General features: G+C 35.4%; 1 protein-coding gene across 6 annotated transcripts in view; it reads left to right on the top strand.

Annotated features, from left to right (window-relative positions):
- LEMD1 (LEM domain containing 1) overlaps positions 1 to 19,827 on the top strand; it is a 65,682-nt gene that overhangs the window by 27,681 nt on the left and 18,174 nt on the right. For all 6 annotated transcript variants that reach the window (XR_012489073.1, XM_074308955.1, XM_074308954.1 and 3 more), the window contains one exon: positions 19,721 to 19,807. Coding sequence is in view for 5 of the 6 variants with exons in the window: in XM_074308955.1 (XP_074165056.1) it covers positions 19,721 to 19,807 (87 nt within the window). In the remaining variant the exon portion in view is untranslated. The remainder of the gene's footprint in view (positions 1 to 19,720; positions 19,808 to 19,827) is intronic.

Here is a 19,827-nt window from a genome sequence, read left to right as displayed (position 1 = left end):
TTTCTGAGATGGAATTATTTAGATTAGTTAGTTTATATAATTTATATTTTTAAAAATATTCTTCTGTTTCTTTTATATTCTCACTTTTAGTAACATATAGATTTCACTAAATTTTTTTGCTCTGATTTTGTTGAGATTTCACCTTGGTTATTTGATATTTTGTTGATTTGATTCTCTGACTTCTCTTTAACTTAATGGACTAAAAGCTTATCAATTTTATTAGTATTTTCAAAGAATCAGCTTTTAGTTATATTGATCATTTTTATAGATTTTTTTTGTTTCTAGTTTCTATTCTCTAACTTTTAATCTTTTTTTGTGTTTATTTTAGGTACATTTAACTTTCTACTTTTAAAATACATACTCAATTCATCAATCCTCTTCTTTCCTGTTTTGTTAATGTATGTTTGTAGGGATATTTTTCCCCCAAAGATTATTTTGGCTGCATCCTAGAATTTGGTGTGTTTCATCATTATCATTTTTTTTCCTATACTAATATTGGTTGTTTCTATGATTTGTTCTTTGACTTCCTTATTATTTAGGATTTCATTGTTAAGTCTCCATTTGAGTCTGTGTGCTTTGTTATCTCTAAACTGATTACTAATTTTATTTTGTTATGATCTGTAAGGAAGAAACTAGGGATTCTAAGAGGCATGAAGGTGAGAGATGGAGAGTCCTGTGTGAGAAACAGCAAGAATGTCAGTTTGACTGGACTGAAGAGTGCATGAAGGGGAATAATATGTAATGAGACTGGAAAGGTAAGTTGCAGTCAGGTTGTGAAGGATTTTTAGTGTGAAACATTGCAGTTTGTCTTTGATCCTAGAGGTAAACAGAGTTTATTGAATAGAATCAGTTGAGTACTTTAAGAAAATTCCCTTTGCAGAAAAATGAATTGGAAAGGAGAGGAGAGAGTATTGAATCCTATCAATTAAGTTCTTCCAATGGTCCAAGCAAGTGGTAATTAACTGAACTAGGACTGAACTAAGATAGTGGCTATGTGAGTGAAGAGATGGGGATTAATGCAAGATTCAGTTTTGGAGAGAGAACCTGCAAGATTTTTGGATATGTGAAGTGAGTGGGAGAGCAAGGATTAAGTGTAACCTCCTACCTTTAACTTTTGAAGAAGCCAGAATAGAAGTCTTATAGGATGAACTATCAACCACCAATCATTGGAGGCTCTGGAAAAAAGTTTCCTTCTTTCATTCTGAAGGTGGGGATGATGGCTGAAAGTGGAAGAATTGAGCAATAGAGTAGGATGTGATTTGCTCAGAGGACTAAACTATATAGAGCCAATGGAAAAGACTAGCTATTTTTATTTGCTAAGAAGATAATAATGGTATTGTTTCTCTCTTTTTTGCCATCACTTTTCTCTTCTAGGGAGAGCAAATACCCATTACAGCTCTTTCCTTTGTTTCTTTATAGTTTATCATTTATATTTGTTATTCATTGGTATTAAAATAAAACTATGTAAACCAAATTTTCATTTATTCAAGGGCAGTGCAGAGAGGATGATAGCTTTGCAGAATGTATGAGGGAGACTCTTGTCTTAATTTTTGGTTTCTTCTCTGATGGGTGCTCAAAGAGAATCAAAAAATTTTATTGATAAGAATTATCATAATTCCTGGTAATCATGGATTTGAGATTAAATCATATGAATCTAAATTGTTCTGAGTTTCCCTGGGTACAGATTACTAAAACTTGTCATTAGGAGAGAAGAGGCAAAATAAGAAGCTTTCTCCCTGAGCTCCTCAGAGGCAGTTGGCCTTGGGCCACTATCCTCCTTAGGGAGTCCTGTCTTCCTCTGAGGGGGAAGTCATGCTTCCAGGAACACATAAAGGAGGGACTGGGAAAGAGTAGCCTCACTCACATAGAAGTAGGAGCCATCTAAGAAGGAGTTAATTTTCCTATTAAGCCAAACTATTCTAGTCCTGAGAATGATATAAAATAAGAACAACTCAACTTGTGAACTTGGATTGCTAGAGGTATGTTAATGCTTTTGGCAGAAATAGGGAGCTTTGGATAAGAGAGGAAGGTTTAAAGGGAAAGATAATGAGTTCTGTTTTTGACATGTTGAGTTTGAAATGTTCCTTGGATAGCCAATTTGAAATATTCAGTAGGATCTGGTAAGGTTGGATCTGAGTTTTGTAAAGTCACTGGGACTGAAGGCAGAGATCTAAAGTCATTTGTGTAGTGATAATAATTAAGCCCCTAGAAGTTGATGAAGTCATTAGAAAAACATGCAGAAAAAGGGACCAGAACAGAATCTTTGGAATTCTGACACTGATGTAGAAGATAGTGATCCAGCAAAAAAAGACTGAGATGGAGCAGATGGAGAAGGGGAACTAATAGAACAATGTCACAAAAGTCCCAGATAGAAGAGATTCTGCAGCAGGAGAGGATGATCAGCTGTGTCACATGCTGTAGTGATATCCATAAAGATGAGGATTGAGAAAAGGTAATCAGATTTAGTAATTATGGGAGGATTGGAAATTCTGGAGAGGGCAGTTTCAGGGGAACTATGAGGTCAGGGTCGGATTGCAAGGTTTTGAGATGGATTGAGAAGAGAGAAAGTGAAAGTAAGTAGATAGCTTTTTTTCCCTTCTCATTATGAATTTAATAAACGACGAATGCTAAAATGTATACAAAAAGAAGAAAAATAGATGGTATGTGAATCTTTGAACTTTTCTTGCATACAGCTTATTTTTGAAATTTAACAAGAAAGTAATAAAATCCCCCTGCTTTTGTTCCTTTCTGAGTTTCATTTTCTTTTGTGTTTTTTAATATTTTATTGGTTCTCTGGTTTTCTGTCTCTGTCTCTCTTTTATATTTCTATCTCAACATAACAACTTGTCTTCTAACAAGTATCAAACCAACAAATCAACATATTAGTCATATCTGAAAAAATATGAAATGTAGATATTACTAATCCATGTGAGAGCTGAGAATAGTTCTTCATCCTGTAAACATCCTAACCCATCAGTAAAGTAATTAAAGGTGAAATAGGTATAAGTAAGCCATAATGTATATAACAGAGGAATCCAAAATGAAAATCACACTGCCCACATCAGGCAGGCCTTTGTCCACATTCAACCCAGACTATCTCACTTCTGCCCAAATAGAATTATTTTCTACTTGATCTAGGAGATGTTTTTATTCAGTTCAAGTTATTTAACTCTTTCTCCTATAAATCAGTCTTAAACTGCTAAGGAATACTCAAAGTTACATGAAAGGCTTGTGCTTCTAGGAGTAGAAATCATCACATTGTCTCCCTGTGCTTCATGCTGAAAACTGAATGCATCTGTTGTTTTTTCAGACTGACCAGTTTCTCCCATCCTACATCAGTAATGCAAGTAATAATGATACAGCATGAAAAAGTAGCCACTAATAATTTTATATGAAGGGAATTAGACAAAACAATCACTGGGGAAAGAGAGCAAAGGGGTATAGCAGAGACAAGTGCCAAGTGCTTCTAACCCACAAGAGGAACAAAGCCCTGGGCCTGGAATCAGAAAGATAGGAGTTCAAAAGAGCCTTAGACACTTATAAACCGTGTGACCTTGGGCAAGTCACCCACTGTTTGCCTCAGTTTCCCTAACAAAAATGGGACTAATAGCAGCACCTACCTCCCAGGGTGGTTGTAAGAATTAAATAAGGCAATATTTGTAAAGGACTTAGCACTGTGCCTGGCACACAGTAGACTTATTTATTTCCCCTCACCCGCTTAGACTCCTAACCTCCTTATGGGAAGGAAAGAGAACAAGATCTAGAACATTTGCTCTCTATTAGAAGGGTAGCATCTTTTTCCTTCCTTGGAAGCAAGAGAGAAAATTAATGTATCTGAGGAGATGCTTGGGTTAGCTCATCAATCATTATTCTGAGCAGTGAAAAAAAAAAAATACCAGCATTGATCTAAATCACTATTGATCAGAGAAATGCAAATTAAGACAACTCTGAGATACCACTACACACCTGTCAGATTGGCTAAGATGAAGAGATAATGATGAATGCTGGAGGAGACGTGGGAAATACATTGTTGGTGTTGTTGTGAAATGATCCAGCCATTCTGCAGAACAATATGGAACTAAACCCAAAGGGCTGTTAAACTGGGCATACCATTTGACCCAGCAGTGCCATTACTAGGTCTGTGTCCTAAGGAAATCATAAAGGAGGGAAAAGGACCCACATGTGCAAAAATGTTTATAGCAATTTTTATGTCAAAGAATTGGAAAATGAATAGGTGCCCATCAATTGAGGAATGGCTGAATAAGTTGTGGTATATGAAAGTAATAGAGTATTATTGTTTATTTTTTAAAATGAAGAACAAGCTGATTTTAGAAAGGCCTGGAAAGATTTATATGAACTGATGCTGAGCAAAACAAAGCAGAACCAGGCATATATTGTACACAGTAACAACAAGGATATGCAATGATCAACTATGAAAGATTTGGTTCTTCTCAGTGGTTGAGTGATTCAAAGCAATTCCAATAAACTTTGGATAGAAAATGCCATCTGCATCCAGAAAAAGAATTATGGAGATCAAATGTAAATCAATACATGCTATATTTACTTCATTTTTTGTTTTTTTTTCCTTTCCTGTGGCTTTTCCCTTTTGTTTTGATTTTTCTCTCCCAACATGATTCATAAAACAATGTATATTTTAAAAAACAGATAAACAAGCTGATTTTAGAAAGGCCTGGAAAGAGGCTGAGTAAAACAAGCAGAACCAGGAATACATCGAATATGGTAACAAGATTGTGGGATGATCAGCTATGACAGACTTAGTTTTTCTCAGCTGTTCAGGGATCCAAGGCAATCCAAATACATTTTAGGATGAAAAATTCCATCTGCATGCAAAGAGAAAAATATGGAGACTGCATATAAATTAACACATACTATGTTCACTTTTTTCTTTTTCTTCTGTTTTCTTTTTTTCTTGTAGTTTTACTTTTTTGTTCTGATTTTTCTCTAACACGATTCATAAGAAATATGTAAAAAAAATGAATGTACATGTATAACCAAAATTAATCAATTAAAGAAAAAAGAAATAGCAGCATTGGTCTCAACAGGAGCTCATCATGACTTCTAAAAGGAAGACAAAGGAGTGCAGTATACCTGAGAGTACACAGTATTTCCTTACATGGCACATATATATAAAACCTTGAACTCTGAATGCTGCTTTTTTACTTCTTTTCCCAGTCTTTCTCTTCTAGAAGTCTATGAAAAATAGTCCTAGAAACCATCACCAGCCATTGCCAGGAATCCTAGTTAACAAAACTTCAGTACTGGTAGATTCTAGAGCACTTTGTTCATAGCAACATCAAGTTACAGATGTCTTTCTGCATCTTTATTCCATAACCTCTTTTCTAAGAGGTAGGATATATGTTTCATCATGTCTTCTAAATTCACAATTGGCTATTGCATTGACTGGAGTTCTGAAATCTTTGCAAATACTTTTCCTTTACATAATTATATCATTTTCCAATTTGTTCCACTGGTTCAATTCATTTTACTCTGTATCAGTTCATTAAAGACTTCCTAAGTTTGTCTGAAGCCTCCATTAATGGTTCTTAAAGAGCAATAATATTCTTTTACTTTTGCATGTTGCAATTTGTTTAGTCATTTGATGATTGATAGGCACCCACTTTGTTTCTAGTTTTTTTCCTACAACAGAAAATCGCCACTATAAATATTTTGTTCATATGATAGACTTTTCTAGGACTTCACAGCAGAGAAAGAATCAGTAGATAAAGAGAGATTGAAGATTGAGGAAGAGGATGATTTTTGGGGCAATCTGATGGAAGAGGTAGGGAAATAAGATCAAAGGTCAGAAGGGTTTGTCTTAAAAAGAGATCAACTTCTTCAATCTGAGGTAACTTAATGAATGGATGGCTAGTGTTGTCAACTGATACCAATAGATAAATAATACTTCAATTGGCAACCAAGACTATTTTGTGGAGTCTTAAAAATATTACTTCAAAGGAATACAGTTATAGTCATAATGGACCATAAGAATCTTTTATACTTCAGAAACCAAAATCTTAGAGTCACCAAGCATGATGGATTCTGGTGCTCTCCCAATTCTTCCTGCCCATGACCAAGAATAAATTGTCCACATAAGACAGCCTCTTGTTCATTGTTAATTCAAGCTGTCTAACATGTGCCTCAAAAGGATTATAGCTGCACTCCAATCTAATATTTTTTCCTGAATTTTATTTACACCAAATAAAATAAGCATTTCTTATATGTAGCAGAAGATAAAAAGAGAATTGTACATGAAACTATGAAGGTCTCCAAGGAAAATCTCTGATATTCTTTTGAAGCATATAATAAATACAACATGTAACTTTCAATAACCCTTTTGTCTGTGGTTCTTTCTGGTCTATGTTCTCTGCACTTTAAAAAATGCTTTAGTGACCTCTTTTATTTGCTAGTCCTATTGTACCTCTCCTTTTTACCACCTCTTCGGCCCCCCCCCAAACAAAAAAACGGGGGAAAAAACCCAAGGCTAGTACAAGTATGCATAGTCAAGCATGACAAATTCCCACATTAGTCATATCTGAAAATATATGTCTTATTTTTCCCACATTAGTCATATCTGAAAATATAGGTCTTATTCTGCATCTTGAGCTATCGCCTTTATCAGACAGCTTGCTTAATCATTGGCCCTCTAGAATTATGGTTAATCATTTATCAGAGTTCTTAAATCTTTCAAAGTTTTTTTCTTATAAGTTCTTGTTATATGAATTGTTCTCCTGGTTCTACTTATTTTACTCTGTATCAGTCTATATAAATGTTCCCATATTTCTCAAACTGCACTTCTCATTATTTTTTACAGTACAATAATATGCCATAATTTGTTCAGTTATTCCCCAGTTTGTAGATACCCCCCCATTACTTTCCATTTTCCTACTATAACAAAAAGAGCTATTTATACAATTGTATACTTGTGACTTTATCTTTTTTGACATGGTTAGCATGTTGATATAGTAGTGATAGAACTCAAAGTTTACAGTTTAGGGACTTTGGAAATATATGAATTAAGGATTTATTTTGCTACTTGTTCCCATGCCAAAAATTGCCACCCATTCCACAGACATCTTGATGATTTTGGAGGCAAATTTTCTGGCTCAGATAATTTCTGAAGGGGCCTGAAATTCACAGTTCAATTGTGGAAAGATTTGCAGCAGAGTGATAGCTCCCATTTCTGTATCTTACTATAAAATTTTTTCTTATTATAGAATAGATTAAAGGAAATGACAAGGAGACCCCACCACGTACACTTATGATCAGATCAATTCTGTTAAAGAGTTTATGCCTTCAGCAATATTCAAGCTCACCAATTAATTGAACAACTTGATTCATAAGGACATGTAGGATTTACCCAATTTTCCATATGTTCATCAAACACTTACACTAATGGAGTTTCTAAAACAAATGACAGTATGAATAGCCATTATAGTGTATATATCTATATCTATATCTACATATATATCTATTATAATATATGTGTGTGTGTATGTATAAATCAAACACTGTTAGAGGTAGAAGTGGTTCCAACTCATCATCTGGGAAAAATACAACCTGAAAGTTCAGACCTAAGGAACAGAGGATGGCTACTTCCCAATCTTGGGAAACTGCTTCCATCAAATCTTATAAAGAACACAAGAAGAAGAAGAAAATGATGAGCACTGGGATGGAAGGCAAGAAAAGTAGTCAGCAATTAAATATTTGATGCACAGCTCCTAGATCAGGTACTCTAGAGAATAATAGTAGGAAACAACTCCAATTGCCTCAGCAGAAAAAAAAAAAAAAAAAAAAAAAAAAAGAATATTGTATATTTTTTTGAGGCTGGTATTAAGTGACTTGCCCAGAGTCACACAGCTAGGAGTGTTAAGTGTCTGAGATCAGATTTGAACTCGGGTCCTCCTGAATTCAGGGCTGGTGCTCTATCTACTGCACCACCAAGCTGCCCCTTAATGTTTTAACTAATTTAAAAAACCACTCTATTTCCCAATGGTAGCTTTTCACTTAGTCCATTTTTATCAAAGAGGAGTAAAATATGTATTCTGATAATACTTAGGAAAACTATTTTCTTACTTTTGTCATGTGCTAATGGGTGTTAGATGTCATCTTTACCATGGGAATGAAATAGCAAGTGAATAAAGAGTATTTATGCAGTGCTTACTATATACATTGTTCTAAGTACTTTCTACTAATCTTATTTGATTCTCACAATAATTCTGCAAGGAAGATGCTGTTAATATCTTCTTTTTACAAGTGAAGAAACTAAGGCAAATAAAGGTGAAGTGATTTGCCCAAAGTCACACAGCTAAAAAATATCTGAGACTGAATTTAGACTCCAATCTTTGTGATTCTAGGTCAAACACCTTGACCTCTGTATCACCTAGACCTCCTGTAGGTGGGAACATAATTTTAAATTCTTCCTGAAAAAAACCTTGAACTTAAGCTGTCTACATCATATTAATTTTATATTGACTTATTTCTTAGTAAATTTCTTGTCAGTGAAATAAAAATATGGCACACAAATATCAGAGCAAGAAGTTATATATTTTTGAATTAATGATAAATTATTTATTAGGTCTCAAATTTGAAATGTATACATAAATATATTGATCTAGAGGGATATTATTAGTTTCTTCAGGAATTCACATTTTTTTAAATTTCCCATTTAAAAGCATAGCCTTAATACCCACTATCATATTCATCCTAATTATAATATAATGCTGATAAATTGATATGCTATTTGCTTTATTGGTGTGTATCTTCTTAAGAAAAAGTAGGTTGCTAATCCATTACCATTATGAAACACATTTTTATGTTATTTTCTAAGGACACAGAAGTGTGACATGAATTAAAAGTATAGATTGAGCTCTTCATATTTTTCATCCACTTATAACAGCTCAGCAGAGTACTTGGTGAATTCTGTTACCATGGAAGTTTTTCCTGAGCATAAAGCCAACTAATCTTATTAGAAATGTTGGTCCCTTTAACATTACACTCGAATCATCTGAGTTAATGAGCCTAGACACCTTTTTAGAAAATCAAATAATTTTTAACTGAAAAATATTTTGGGTATTTTAATTTAAAAACAATTAAATGAATTAGAAATACATTAGTTTAAAAAAACAAGAATTTTTTAAAAACTTGAAATCAGTGATGGCTTTTCACTTAATTTTTTAACTAAAAACTCTGAGTCAAAAGATTCTTCCACATTTACATATCTCTCTGTAGTTAGTTTGCAGGTAAAGTGGGCCACTGGCAACTGGATCGATGTCTACAAATGGGTTTTACATGTACACAAAATTTCACAATTGCATGGGACCTCAGACATCTAATCTAATCCTTCCTAAAGAGAATTCTGAATCTTTTTTTTTAGTTTTGATTTTAGTAGTGCTAACTTCTACTAACTAACTAACCAATGTTAGTTGGTAACTAATATTACCAACCTGTCCTTGAAGACCTTCAGTAATTCCTAAGCTAGTTCGTTCTACTTTTGGGTCACTCTAATTATTAGAAATATTTCCCATTAACGTTGAAATGATCTTCTTTCCTGCAATTTCTATCCACTATTCCTTCTTTTCCCTTATAAGTTGAGCATATACCTGAAGCCAAGAAGGGTAGAACTAAGGTTCTTAAGAGTGGTCTGGTGCTGCGCTAGGGTCAGACCCTACAACTTGGAGATAAAAAGACTTTGTCAAAAGAGAATGTCACCTTTCCATCCCCTGCAACGAGGAACCTCGGACATAAGACTGAGCTTGAATGCCAAGAGGATCAAGGCCTCTGACACCAGCCAGAGTAAATGGTCCATTTGTGACGGATCTCTATGGCATGCCTCATTTCCAACCATCTGGGGATGCAATTACTAACTGGTAGTGATGTGTGATATCAGTCTGCTCTTTGATACTATGTGCCAGACACTACTAAACACTGGAAACAAAAGGGTAAACAGTCTATGCCCTCGATAATCTTACACTGTGTGTATTATAGATTGGGTATTGGGGGGTTATGGGAAAATAGGTCAGGGGCAATATAAACAAAGTTTATATAGGATATGATATATAATATATATGAGATATTGGTGTCTATATATGCATATATTCATACATTCACACACTATATATACTTATATTCATAAATGTATTCAAATATATGTATATGTGTATGTATGAATGTAACCCCAGTCCCCAAACCCAGTGGTATGGGACTTTCTCCTCATTGAAGAAAGGGAGGAGGGGAAGGGAAGGAGGAAGGGAGAGACAGACAGACAAAGAGGCAGAGAAAGAGAAACACAAAGATAGAAGCAGAGAGAGAGAGAGAGAGAGAGAGAGAGAGAGAAAGAGAGAGAGAGAGAGAAAGAGAGAGAGAGAGAAAGAGAGAGAGAGAGAAAGAGAGAGAAAGAGAGAGAGAAGAGAGAGAAAGAGAGAGAGGAGGGAGAGAGAGGAGAGAGGAGAGAGAGAGAGAGAGAGACAGAGAAGAGAGAGAGAGAGAGAGAGAGAGAGAGAGAGAGAGAGAGAGAGAGAGAGAGAGAGAGAGAGAGAGGAGAGAGAGGAAAGAGGAAAGACAAAGACAAAGCAGAGAGATTGATTCTACAGAGGCTCTTCCTCAGGTTTCTTTGGGCTTTACAGTCCCTTCTGGCTTCCAGTTTTGAGAGAGAGAGGCAATGGAAGATTTCAGCCCTATTTCAGGTTGCTGGAAATGACTGAAAAGACACAATAGGAGTTGCTAGAATTTAGAAGTTGTTTCACTAGGAACTAGAAGAAACTTCTTGCTAAAATCTAGGATTCTCTTGCTCGCTCTCTGTCTCTTACTCTCTGTCTTTGTCTCTGTCTGTGATTCTCTGTGTCTCTGTATTTCTTTTTTTTCTCTTTTTTAAAAATAATTTTATAATTATAACACTTTTGATAGTACATATGCATAATTTTTTACAACATTATCCCTTGTACTCACTTCTGTTCTGAATTTTCCCCTCCTTCCCTCCACCTCCTCCCCTAGATGGCAGACATTCCCATACATATTTAATATGTTATAGTATATCCTAGATATAATATATATGTGCAGAACCAAATTTTTTATTGTTGTTGTTGTTGCAAAGGAAGAATTGGATTCAGAAGGTAAAAATAATCTGGGAAGAAAAACAAAAATGCAAACAGTTTACACTCATTCCCAGTGTTCCTTCTCTGAGTGTAGCTGATTCTGTCCATCATTGATCAATTGGAACTGGATTAGATCTTCTCTATGTTGAAGATATCCACTTCCATCAGAATACATCCTCATACAGTATTGTTGTTGAAGTGTATAGTGATCTTCTGGTTCTGCTCATTTCACTCAGCATCATTGATGTAAGTCTCTCCAAGCCTCTCTGTATTCATCCTGCTGGTCATTTCTTACAGAGCAATAATATTCCATAACCTTCATATACCACAATTTACCCAACCATTCTCCAATTGATGGGCACCCATTCATTTTCCAGTTTCTAGCCACTATGAAAAGGGCTGCCCCAAACATTTTGGCACATGCAGGTCCCTTTCCCCTCCTCAGTATTTCTTTGGGATATAAACTCAGTAGTAGCACTGCTGGATCAAAGGGTATGCACAGTTTGATAACTTTTGGGGCACAATTCCACATTGCTCTCCAGAATGGTCGGATTCTTTCACAATTCTACCAACAATGCATCAGTGTCCCAGTTTTCCCACATCCCCTCCAACATTCATCGTTATTTGTTTCTGTCATCTTAGCCAATCTTGCAGGTGTGTAATGGTATCTCAGAGTTGTCTTAATTTGCATTTCTCTGATCAATAGTGATTTGGAACATTCTTTCGTATGAGTGGAAATAGTTTCAATTTCATCATCTGAAAATTGTCTGTTCATATCCTTTGACCATTTATCAATTGGAGAATGGCTTGATTTCTTATAAATTATAGTTAATTCTCTGTATATTTTGGAAATGAGGGCTTTATCAGAACCTTTAACTGTAAAAATGTTTTTCCAATTTGTTACTTCCCTATGGCTTGATTTCTCATAAATTATAGTTAATTCTCTGTATATTTTAGAAATGAGGGCTTTATCAGAACCTTTAACTGTAAAAATGTTTTCCCAATTTGTTACTTCCCTTCTAATCTTGTTTGCATTAGTTTTGTTTGTACAAAAGCTTTTTAATTTGATGTAATCAAAATTTTCTATTTTGTGATCAATAATGATCTCTAGTTCTCCATTGGTCACAAATTCCTTCCTCCTCCACAAGTCTGAGAGGTAAACTATCCTATGTTCCTCTAATTTATTTATGATCTCGTTCTTTATGCCTAAATCATGGACCCATTTTGATCTTATCTTAGTTTGTGGTGTTAAGTGTGGATCCATGCCTAGTTTCTGCCATATTAATTTCCAGTTTTCCCAGCAGTTTTTGTCAAATAATGAATTCTTATCCCAAAAGTTGGGATCTTTGGGTTTGTCAAACACTAGATTTTTATTCACTATCTTGTCCTGTGAACCTAACCTATGCCACTGATCAACTAGTTTATTTCTTAGCCAATACCAAATGGTTTTGATGACTGCTGCTTTATAATATAGTTTTAGATCAGGTACAGCTAGGCCACCTTCATTTGATTTTTTTTTCATTAATTCCCTTGAAATTCTTGACCTTTTTTTCTTCCATATGAATTTTGTTGTTATTTTTTCTAGTCATTAAAATGGTTTCTTGGGAGTCTGATTGGTATAGCACTAAATAAATAGATTAGTTTCATTTCTGTATTTCTTTGTCTCTCTGTCTCTGTATGTCTGTCTGCCTGTCTCTCTATCATGTATAGTCTAGGATATATCTCCATATGGATACTTTCTCTGACTTCCAAATTTTACTACCAATTTGGATAAATGGGCTTCTTGGCTATATGTTTGTTCACTGGGAAGCTGATATTTGGTGATAAAAGGGTCAAGCCTTGAATATAAAACTTGAGACTCTATTTCTCCTATTAATGAATATTCCAGTGATCAGAACTTTAGCTTGAACCTAAAAATCACATCCACTAAACTACCAAAGGGTAGCTAGGTGTCTCAATGAAAAAATGCTGGGCTCAAAGTCAGGAAGACTCATCTTCATGAGTTCACATCTGTCCTGAGACATTTAACTAGATGTTTGACCCTCAGCAAGTCACTTAATCCTGTTTGCCTTAGTTTCCTCATCTGTAAAATGAACTAGAGAAGCAAATGACAAACCAGCCCAGTATCTCTGCCAAGAAAACCCCAGATGACAAAAGGTCAAGAATGACTGTAACAACAAAGACTAACATTATTTAAGAGAACCGAAAATTATAATTCTTGCCTGATGAAAACAGAATGGTAGCTGTCTCTGGAGAAAGGTGGAGTAAGAAGAGACTGGTAATATGTATTTTGCCTCCCTTCAAACCACACAGTGACGTCCCCATGCCACACATGGGGAACAAACTCTATATGATTGTTTGTATGTACGTATACACATACATCTATATATTGTTCAGTCATTTCAGTCTAACTCTTCATGACTCCACTTAGGGATTTCTTGGCAAAGATACTGGAGTGATTTGCCATTTGCTTCTCCAGCTCATTTTACAGATGAGAAAATTGAAGTAAACAGGATTGAGTGACTTGCCCAGGGTCCCTCAGTTAGTAATGTCTGGGTTTAAAATCAGCTATTCCTGACTCTAGGTCCTACACTCTATTCATCTAGCTGAGTGCACAAGCGCGTGCCCGCGCGTGCACACGCGAACATACACACACACACACACACACACACACACACACACACACACAGAGTGATAAGATGGGTGTGGGGGAAGACTGCAGAGGTCTAATTACTGGAGAAATCAGGACTAGTTTCTTAAAGTTAATAGAATTTAATCTGAGCTTTAAAAGGAGCCAGGAGTTCCAAAAAAATCAATGGATGAATAAAGATTTATTAAGTTCCGACTAGGTACTAAGTAATGGAGATACAATTTAAAAAGTAAGACAGTTTCTGCTCTCAGTCATTCACATTCCACTGAGGGAGACAACAAATATGGGACCTTAGGATATAAGAACAAAACCAGTTTTAATGCCTATTCTTTAATGTCATTTCTACTGATAAAGAAGTTTCTTGTATCCCAAAGATATCATAAAAAAAGGAAAATGTACAAAAATGTAGCAGCCCTTTTTGTAGTGGCAAAGAACTGGAAATTGAGTGGATGTGCTGAATGGCTGATTAAGTTACGGTATATGAATGTATTGGAATATTATTGCTCTATAAAATATGATGAGCAGGCTTATGTCAGAAAAACCTGGAAAGACTTACATGAACTGATGCTAAGTAAAGTGAGCAGAACCAAGAAAACATTGTATACAGCAGCAGCAAACTTATATGATGATCAACTGTGATGGACTTGTCTCTTTTCAACAATAAAATGATTCAAGGTACTTCTAATACACTTGTGATGGGAAGTGCTGTCCATAGCTGGAGAAAGAACTATGGAGACTGAATATGGATCAAAGTTTGTTTTCCTTTCTCATGTTTTTCCCCTTTTGATCTGATTTTTCTTGTTCAGCATGATGAATACAGAAATATATCTAGAAGAATTACATGTGTGTAATCTATATCAGAATTGCTTGCTATCTAGGAGAGAGAGGAGATAGGGGAGGGAAGGAGAAAAAATTTGGAAAACAAGATTTTGCAAAGGTGAATGTTGAAAACTGTCTTTGCATGTATTTGGAAAAATGAAAAGCTATTATTTAAAAAACAAACATGTTCTAATGTTGTGCCATTTGACAGTACCAAGGACTTTGGTGGGAAAAATTTTCCTTTCTAGGTCTTCATTAGCTGTGGCTGTAGCACCCGTATAAGCAATTTTGAGACCATACCTCCACAAGGGCTGTTTCAGCCAAGATGATGACCATGAGGACACTGCTCAGGAAGCATAGTTATTCTCACAGCTTTTGGATTCTGGGTTCTGGGATATCTCCCTCAGGGTCTGAGAGAAGATGGTTGTCCAGATGGTAGTGGTAGTATGATTTTTCCTGCAGAAGCTGACTCCTTTTTCCTGAAGATTGCCTTGCTGCTTTAGCTGAGCTGGTTTGCCTGTTCTTTGGGTGGCAAATTGATTGGCAATTGGTTGGGATGGCCAGCCCCACCTGCACAGGAGTTGTTTCTCCAGATGATGACAGTGAGGGCTGAATTGGAAGCAGGGATGGAGATCTGGGAGGAGCTGCTTCTACCAGGGTTTTTGTGTTTGTCAGGTGAAGAGGAGGAGCATTCCAGGCAGGGAAGACAGTTTTTACAAAAGCTAGGGGAGATGTGCAGGGATTAAGCAATCTAGTTTGGATAGAAAGTCAAGTATATCAGATGAAGTTAAATGTGATTGGCCTGCAGAGACTAGCTGGATCCAGATTAATTGATTGTTGTCCTTTGTTCTCAAAGAGAACCAAAATGACATCATTATGTTAGAATCAGGTTACAGTGTGTCCAACTGTGACTCATCAGACCAATATGAGCTCGGAATATCTTTGCTACAAGTTGGATACAAATAATCCCAATGAACATTTGGGGTGGATTCTCTAATTTTGCATATTTTGTGTTTCTTCTGAGCTAATTCAATTTTGTTTTGCTCATAAAGCACAGCACCTTCTCTGAGGAGGGATGCTATGTTGGAGCTTCCTCTGCCAGTGTTTTCCATGTCATGCAATCAATTCTAAAGTTCTTATGAGAGATCTTGAAAGTGTATCACTTTTTCTGACCACTTTGTGCATGCACTTTGTCCTGAGTTCTCCCATAAAATAATCTTTTTGGTAAGCATACATTTGGCATTTAAACATTGTGGTCAGCCCAATAGATTTGTGCTTTTTGCAGTAGAGTTGGAGCCCAGATTATGAAGCACTTTAAAATGAAGCACTCTAAATGCCAAAGAGTGAGGTAATGGGGAACTATGTGTTCCCACATGTGCTTCAAGAATAGCAATCAGGCAACTAACTGTGTGGAGGATGGATTAAGGAGGGAAACTAGATGTAGAGATAACAGTTAACAGAAGGTACCAGAAATAGTCCAAGTGCGAAGTGATAAGGACCTAAGTGTAAGCCTAGTGTAAGAGAAGGGAATGGCTATGAAGCATGATGAGAAAATATAACTGACAAGATTTGACCACTAGTTGGCCATGTGGAAATGGAGTAGGAAGAGTTGAAGATGATTTCTTGATTATAAATCTTAGTCTAGGATAATGATAATGCCCTCAATAGAAATAAAGAAATTTGGAGGAGAGGTTAGTTTAGAGGTGAAAGATGAATCTTATTTTGGGTTTGAAATGTTGAATTGGATATTCAGTATTGAGCTAGAGGCAGGTAGATGCAAGATTAGAATTCAGGAAAGAGATGAATATAATGTAGATTTGGGAGTCATGCTGTCTGGGGGTTTTTTTGAGGAGACGTCCCATTAGGGTGGAGGGCAGCTCCAGTATTATCTCAATGAAAATTGAATAATTATTAGCAATTAGAATTTATAAGTCTGCCCTAGTCCATGGGCATGCACACACACACAAACACACACAGTTTTTCTAATATAATCATATTGAATGTAATAAAATGCTACATTAATATTTTAGTGAAAGGAAAAAAGATTTTGTACTAGTCATAAGAAAAGGTTAAATATTTCATAACTATCTCACTTTTAAACTACACATGATTTGTCATGTAATTTTCTTATATAATAGTACATATGTGTAATTTATAAATAAATATGTATATTAAAGATGCATGCTCAATTTAAAAATTTACCATATCTTACATATTTTACATTATATTTTTACATATTTTTTTTTAATTTGGAGACTGTTGGTCTATAAGGTAAAATACAACTTCTTCAGCCTGATTTCTATTTGCCTTTTTTCTATATTATTCCATTTCAAAGCTCTATATTCCAGATAAACTATATTAGTAGCTATTGTCTAAAATTTTTTTTTGCTTCCATGAATTCACACAAACTTCTTCACACACACACACACACACACACACACACACACACACACACATCTGGAACTCTCCCCTCTCATCTCCATTTCTGAATCCTTATCTTCCTCCAAGGCTCAACTTAGATGCCATATCCTCTTCTGATGCCTTTCCCAATCTCTCCACTTGTTAGTGAGGTCTCTTTCCTCAGTTTTCCTTGTGTTATGTTCATTGGTATGCAGATTACATCCTCTTAGTAGAACATAGGCTCCTTAAGAGCCAGTTATAATTTTTTCAATCTTTGCATGTTCAATGTCTTGCACGGAGTAGGTACTTAATAAAGGATCTGTTGAATTGGATTCGATTGAAATACTTGAAGGCAATTATCCCTTCCCACCCAAGTTTTCTTTTTCTCAGTTTCTTCAACTGTTCCTCATATAGCATGGTGGTCTTCAGTTCTCAAACTGTCCCTTAGTCACTTCCTTCAATTTTGTTTCAAGTTGTCAGTGTATTTCTAAAAATGCCATTCCAGAACTGGAAAAAAAATTCTTGAAACATGGTTTGTCCAGAGAATGGTATCATGTCACTTTAAATTCATTCCCACATACATCTTTTCACTGCCTATCAAATACAATATCTGACATGAAGGCAGACTACAAGCACTCCACAAGGATATCTCTGATCATGGTTTCCCTAAACCTAAGTTTAGAGCTTTACATTTGTCATGATTTTTGGTCTGATTAGTTTCCACTAGCCCACCAATAGCTTTTTGCATCCTGCCCTTGTTGTCCCATAGGCTAACTCTCCTTCCCAGCTTTGGGTCATCTGCACTTTGATAAGCTTTTCTATCTAAGTCTTTTTATGAGTCATTAATAAAAATGTTAATGAGAACAAGGCCAAGAACAGAACTGTGAGGCATGGAAACATTATTATAAATGGGAATTAGGGCTCTATAAATACTATTACTACAACACTTCAGGTTTAAACTCGGTTAACTATGCTTTTGTGGAGCAGAATGAGAAAAATTAGATAATAACACTTTCAATACCTACCTTATAAGGTTTATTGTGAGGATCAAATGTGTTAATATATGTAAAGTGCCCTGCAAATCTTAAATTATTACATAAATAATAACAACTGACATTTGTATAACACGTTAAGGTTTATATAGTACTTTACATATATTATTTCATTGGGTCCTACAAATAATGCTTTGAGGGAGGTTTTTTAAAGTAGTATTATCCTTGTTTTCCCAGTGAGGTCATCACAGTTATTAGGTCAGCTCCTCTTTATTTATGATCTTGTTTCTATGGGAAAATGCATTCTGAGTTCCAAATAGCTGGCTTATAAACTTTTGGAATATTGCTTGTGGGTAAGTTGGTGACTGCTTATATATTATATCACATTAGGATCTGTTGTATTCTATTATAAATTGCCACAACACTCAGTGCCCTGGGTCACCTTGTGTTCCACTAGATAGTCTTCCCAAAAAGAAATTAAGGGGAATTCAGAAGCCCACAGTTACCATAGATACCTTATGAGAAATTGAATCTAATCTCATTCTTTTCATCATTGCTCATACCCTCCTAGTATCTAGGGGTAGAGGTAGAGGGATGATGGACTACACTATTATCCAAGACACAGTACAATCCTTATACACAATCTTTCTTATACCTAGTCTGGTATTGAAAGCCAGGACTCCAAAGGGTAATATATGCTCTGAAACTCACTCACAGCTAAATACTACAAACAGCTAAAACTTCACCCTTTTACTCTCCAGTCTTAACTGATTAATCACTTTAAGGTTTGTCTTTCAAACATTTAACAACCAATATCAGCCCTAAGTTTATTCTGTTCTCAAATACCCACGTGGAATTTTAGGCACCTTCTCTATAATATAGTATTCTAAAAAATCATCCAGCACATTGAATAGTTAAGTGACTTGCCCAAAGTCACAGAGGTAATACATGTCTGAAGTATGACTGGAAGTCAAATCTTTCTAGCTGTATCATGCTACTTTTCTCAATATGTAATATGGTACAATGTAATTCATTGTAGCATAGTGGATAGAAGACCAGCTTTGAAGTTTAGGTTCAAGAGCTAGGTTCAAGTGCTGCCTCTGTGCGTGACTACCAGTTGTCCATGAATAAATCATTTAATTTCTCAGCATTCTAGCAACTCTCTTGATACTCCAGGTTACACATCCTAATTAATTGGAGAAGTTTCTACATTGGGAATTTATTACATTTATAAAATCACAGTTCTGGACAAATTCTACATTTATACAAACACAGAAGTACACAGAACTCCGCATTAATATTAATGCATATAGCCTATATATGTAGAGAATGAGTATCTTTAAAAATTTCATCTTTTTTAATTTCAAAATATTATTCATCATTGTATGTTAATGGACTATACTCATGCACCCAAATGTCTACAGAAGTGAACAAATTATCATAATTATTGCTGTCATCACCGGTGGCAGAAAAGGGGTAGGTGGTGTTGTTTTAGACTTTAGAATTAGCAAAATGTTTTTTAAAGTGTTTCCCTCTGATATTTTCAGTGAGTATATCATAATGGAAATATTTTTCTGTCTGATTGTTTTGTCCATCCAGGCAATACAAACATTTTAATAATCAAATGTTGCTGGTTGAACTTAGTTGTACAACTCTGAAATATTTCATTTGCTATTGTAGACATGACCTAATTTGTACTTAAGCTTTCATCTTTCCATCTTCAATTAATATCCATCTTTTCCTGACAGGATAGTTGTGCACTTGAAAAACCTGCAAAACAAAAGAGTTTTGAATTACAACAGTGTGCCAGTCCTTTACTTCAACGTGGCAGAAAGGTAAATTGTAGTGTTTGTAT

This window comes from Sminthopsis crassicaudata, chromosome 4, assembly GCF_048593235.1.
Source record: "Sminthopsis crassicaudata isolate SCR6 chromosome 4, ASM4859323v1, whole genome shotgun sequence".
NCBI lineage: Eukaryota > Metazoa > Chordata > Mammalia > Dasyuromorphia > Dasyuridae > Sminthopsis > Sminthopsis crassicaudata.
This window is presented reverse-complemented; position numbering and strand designations above follow the sequence as displayed.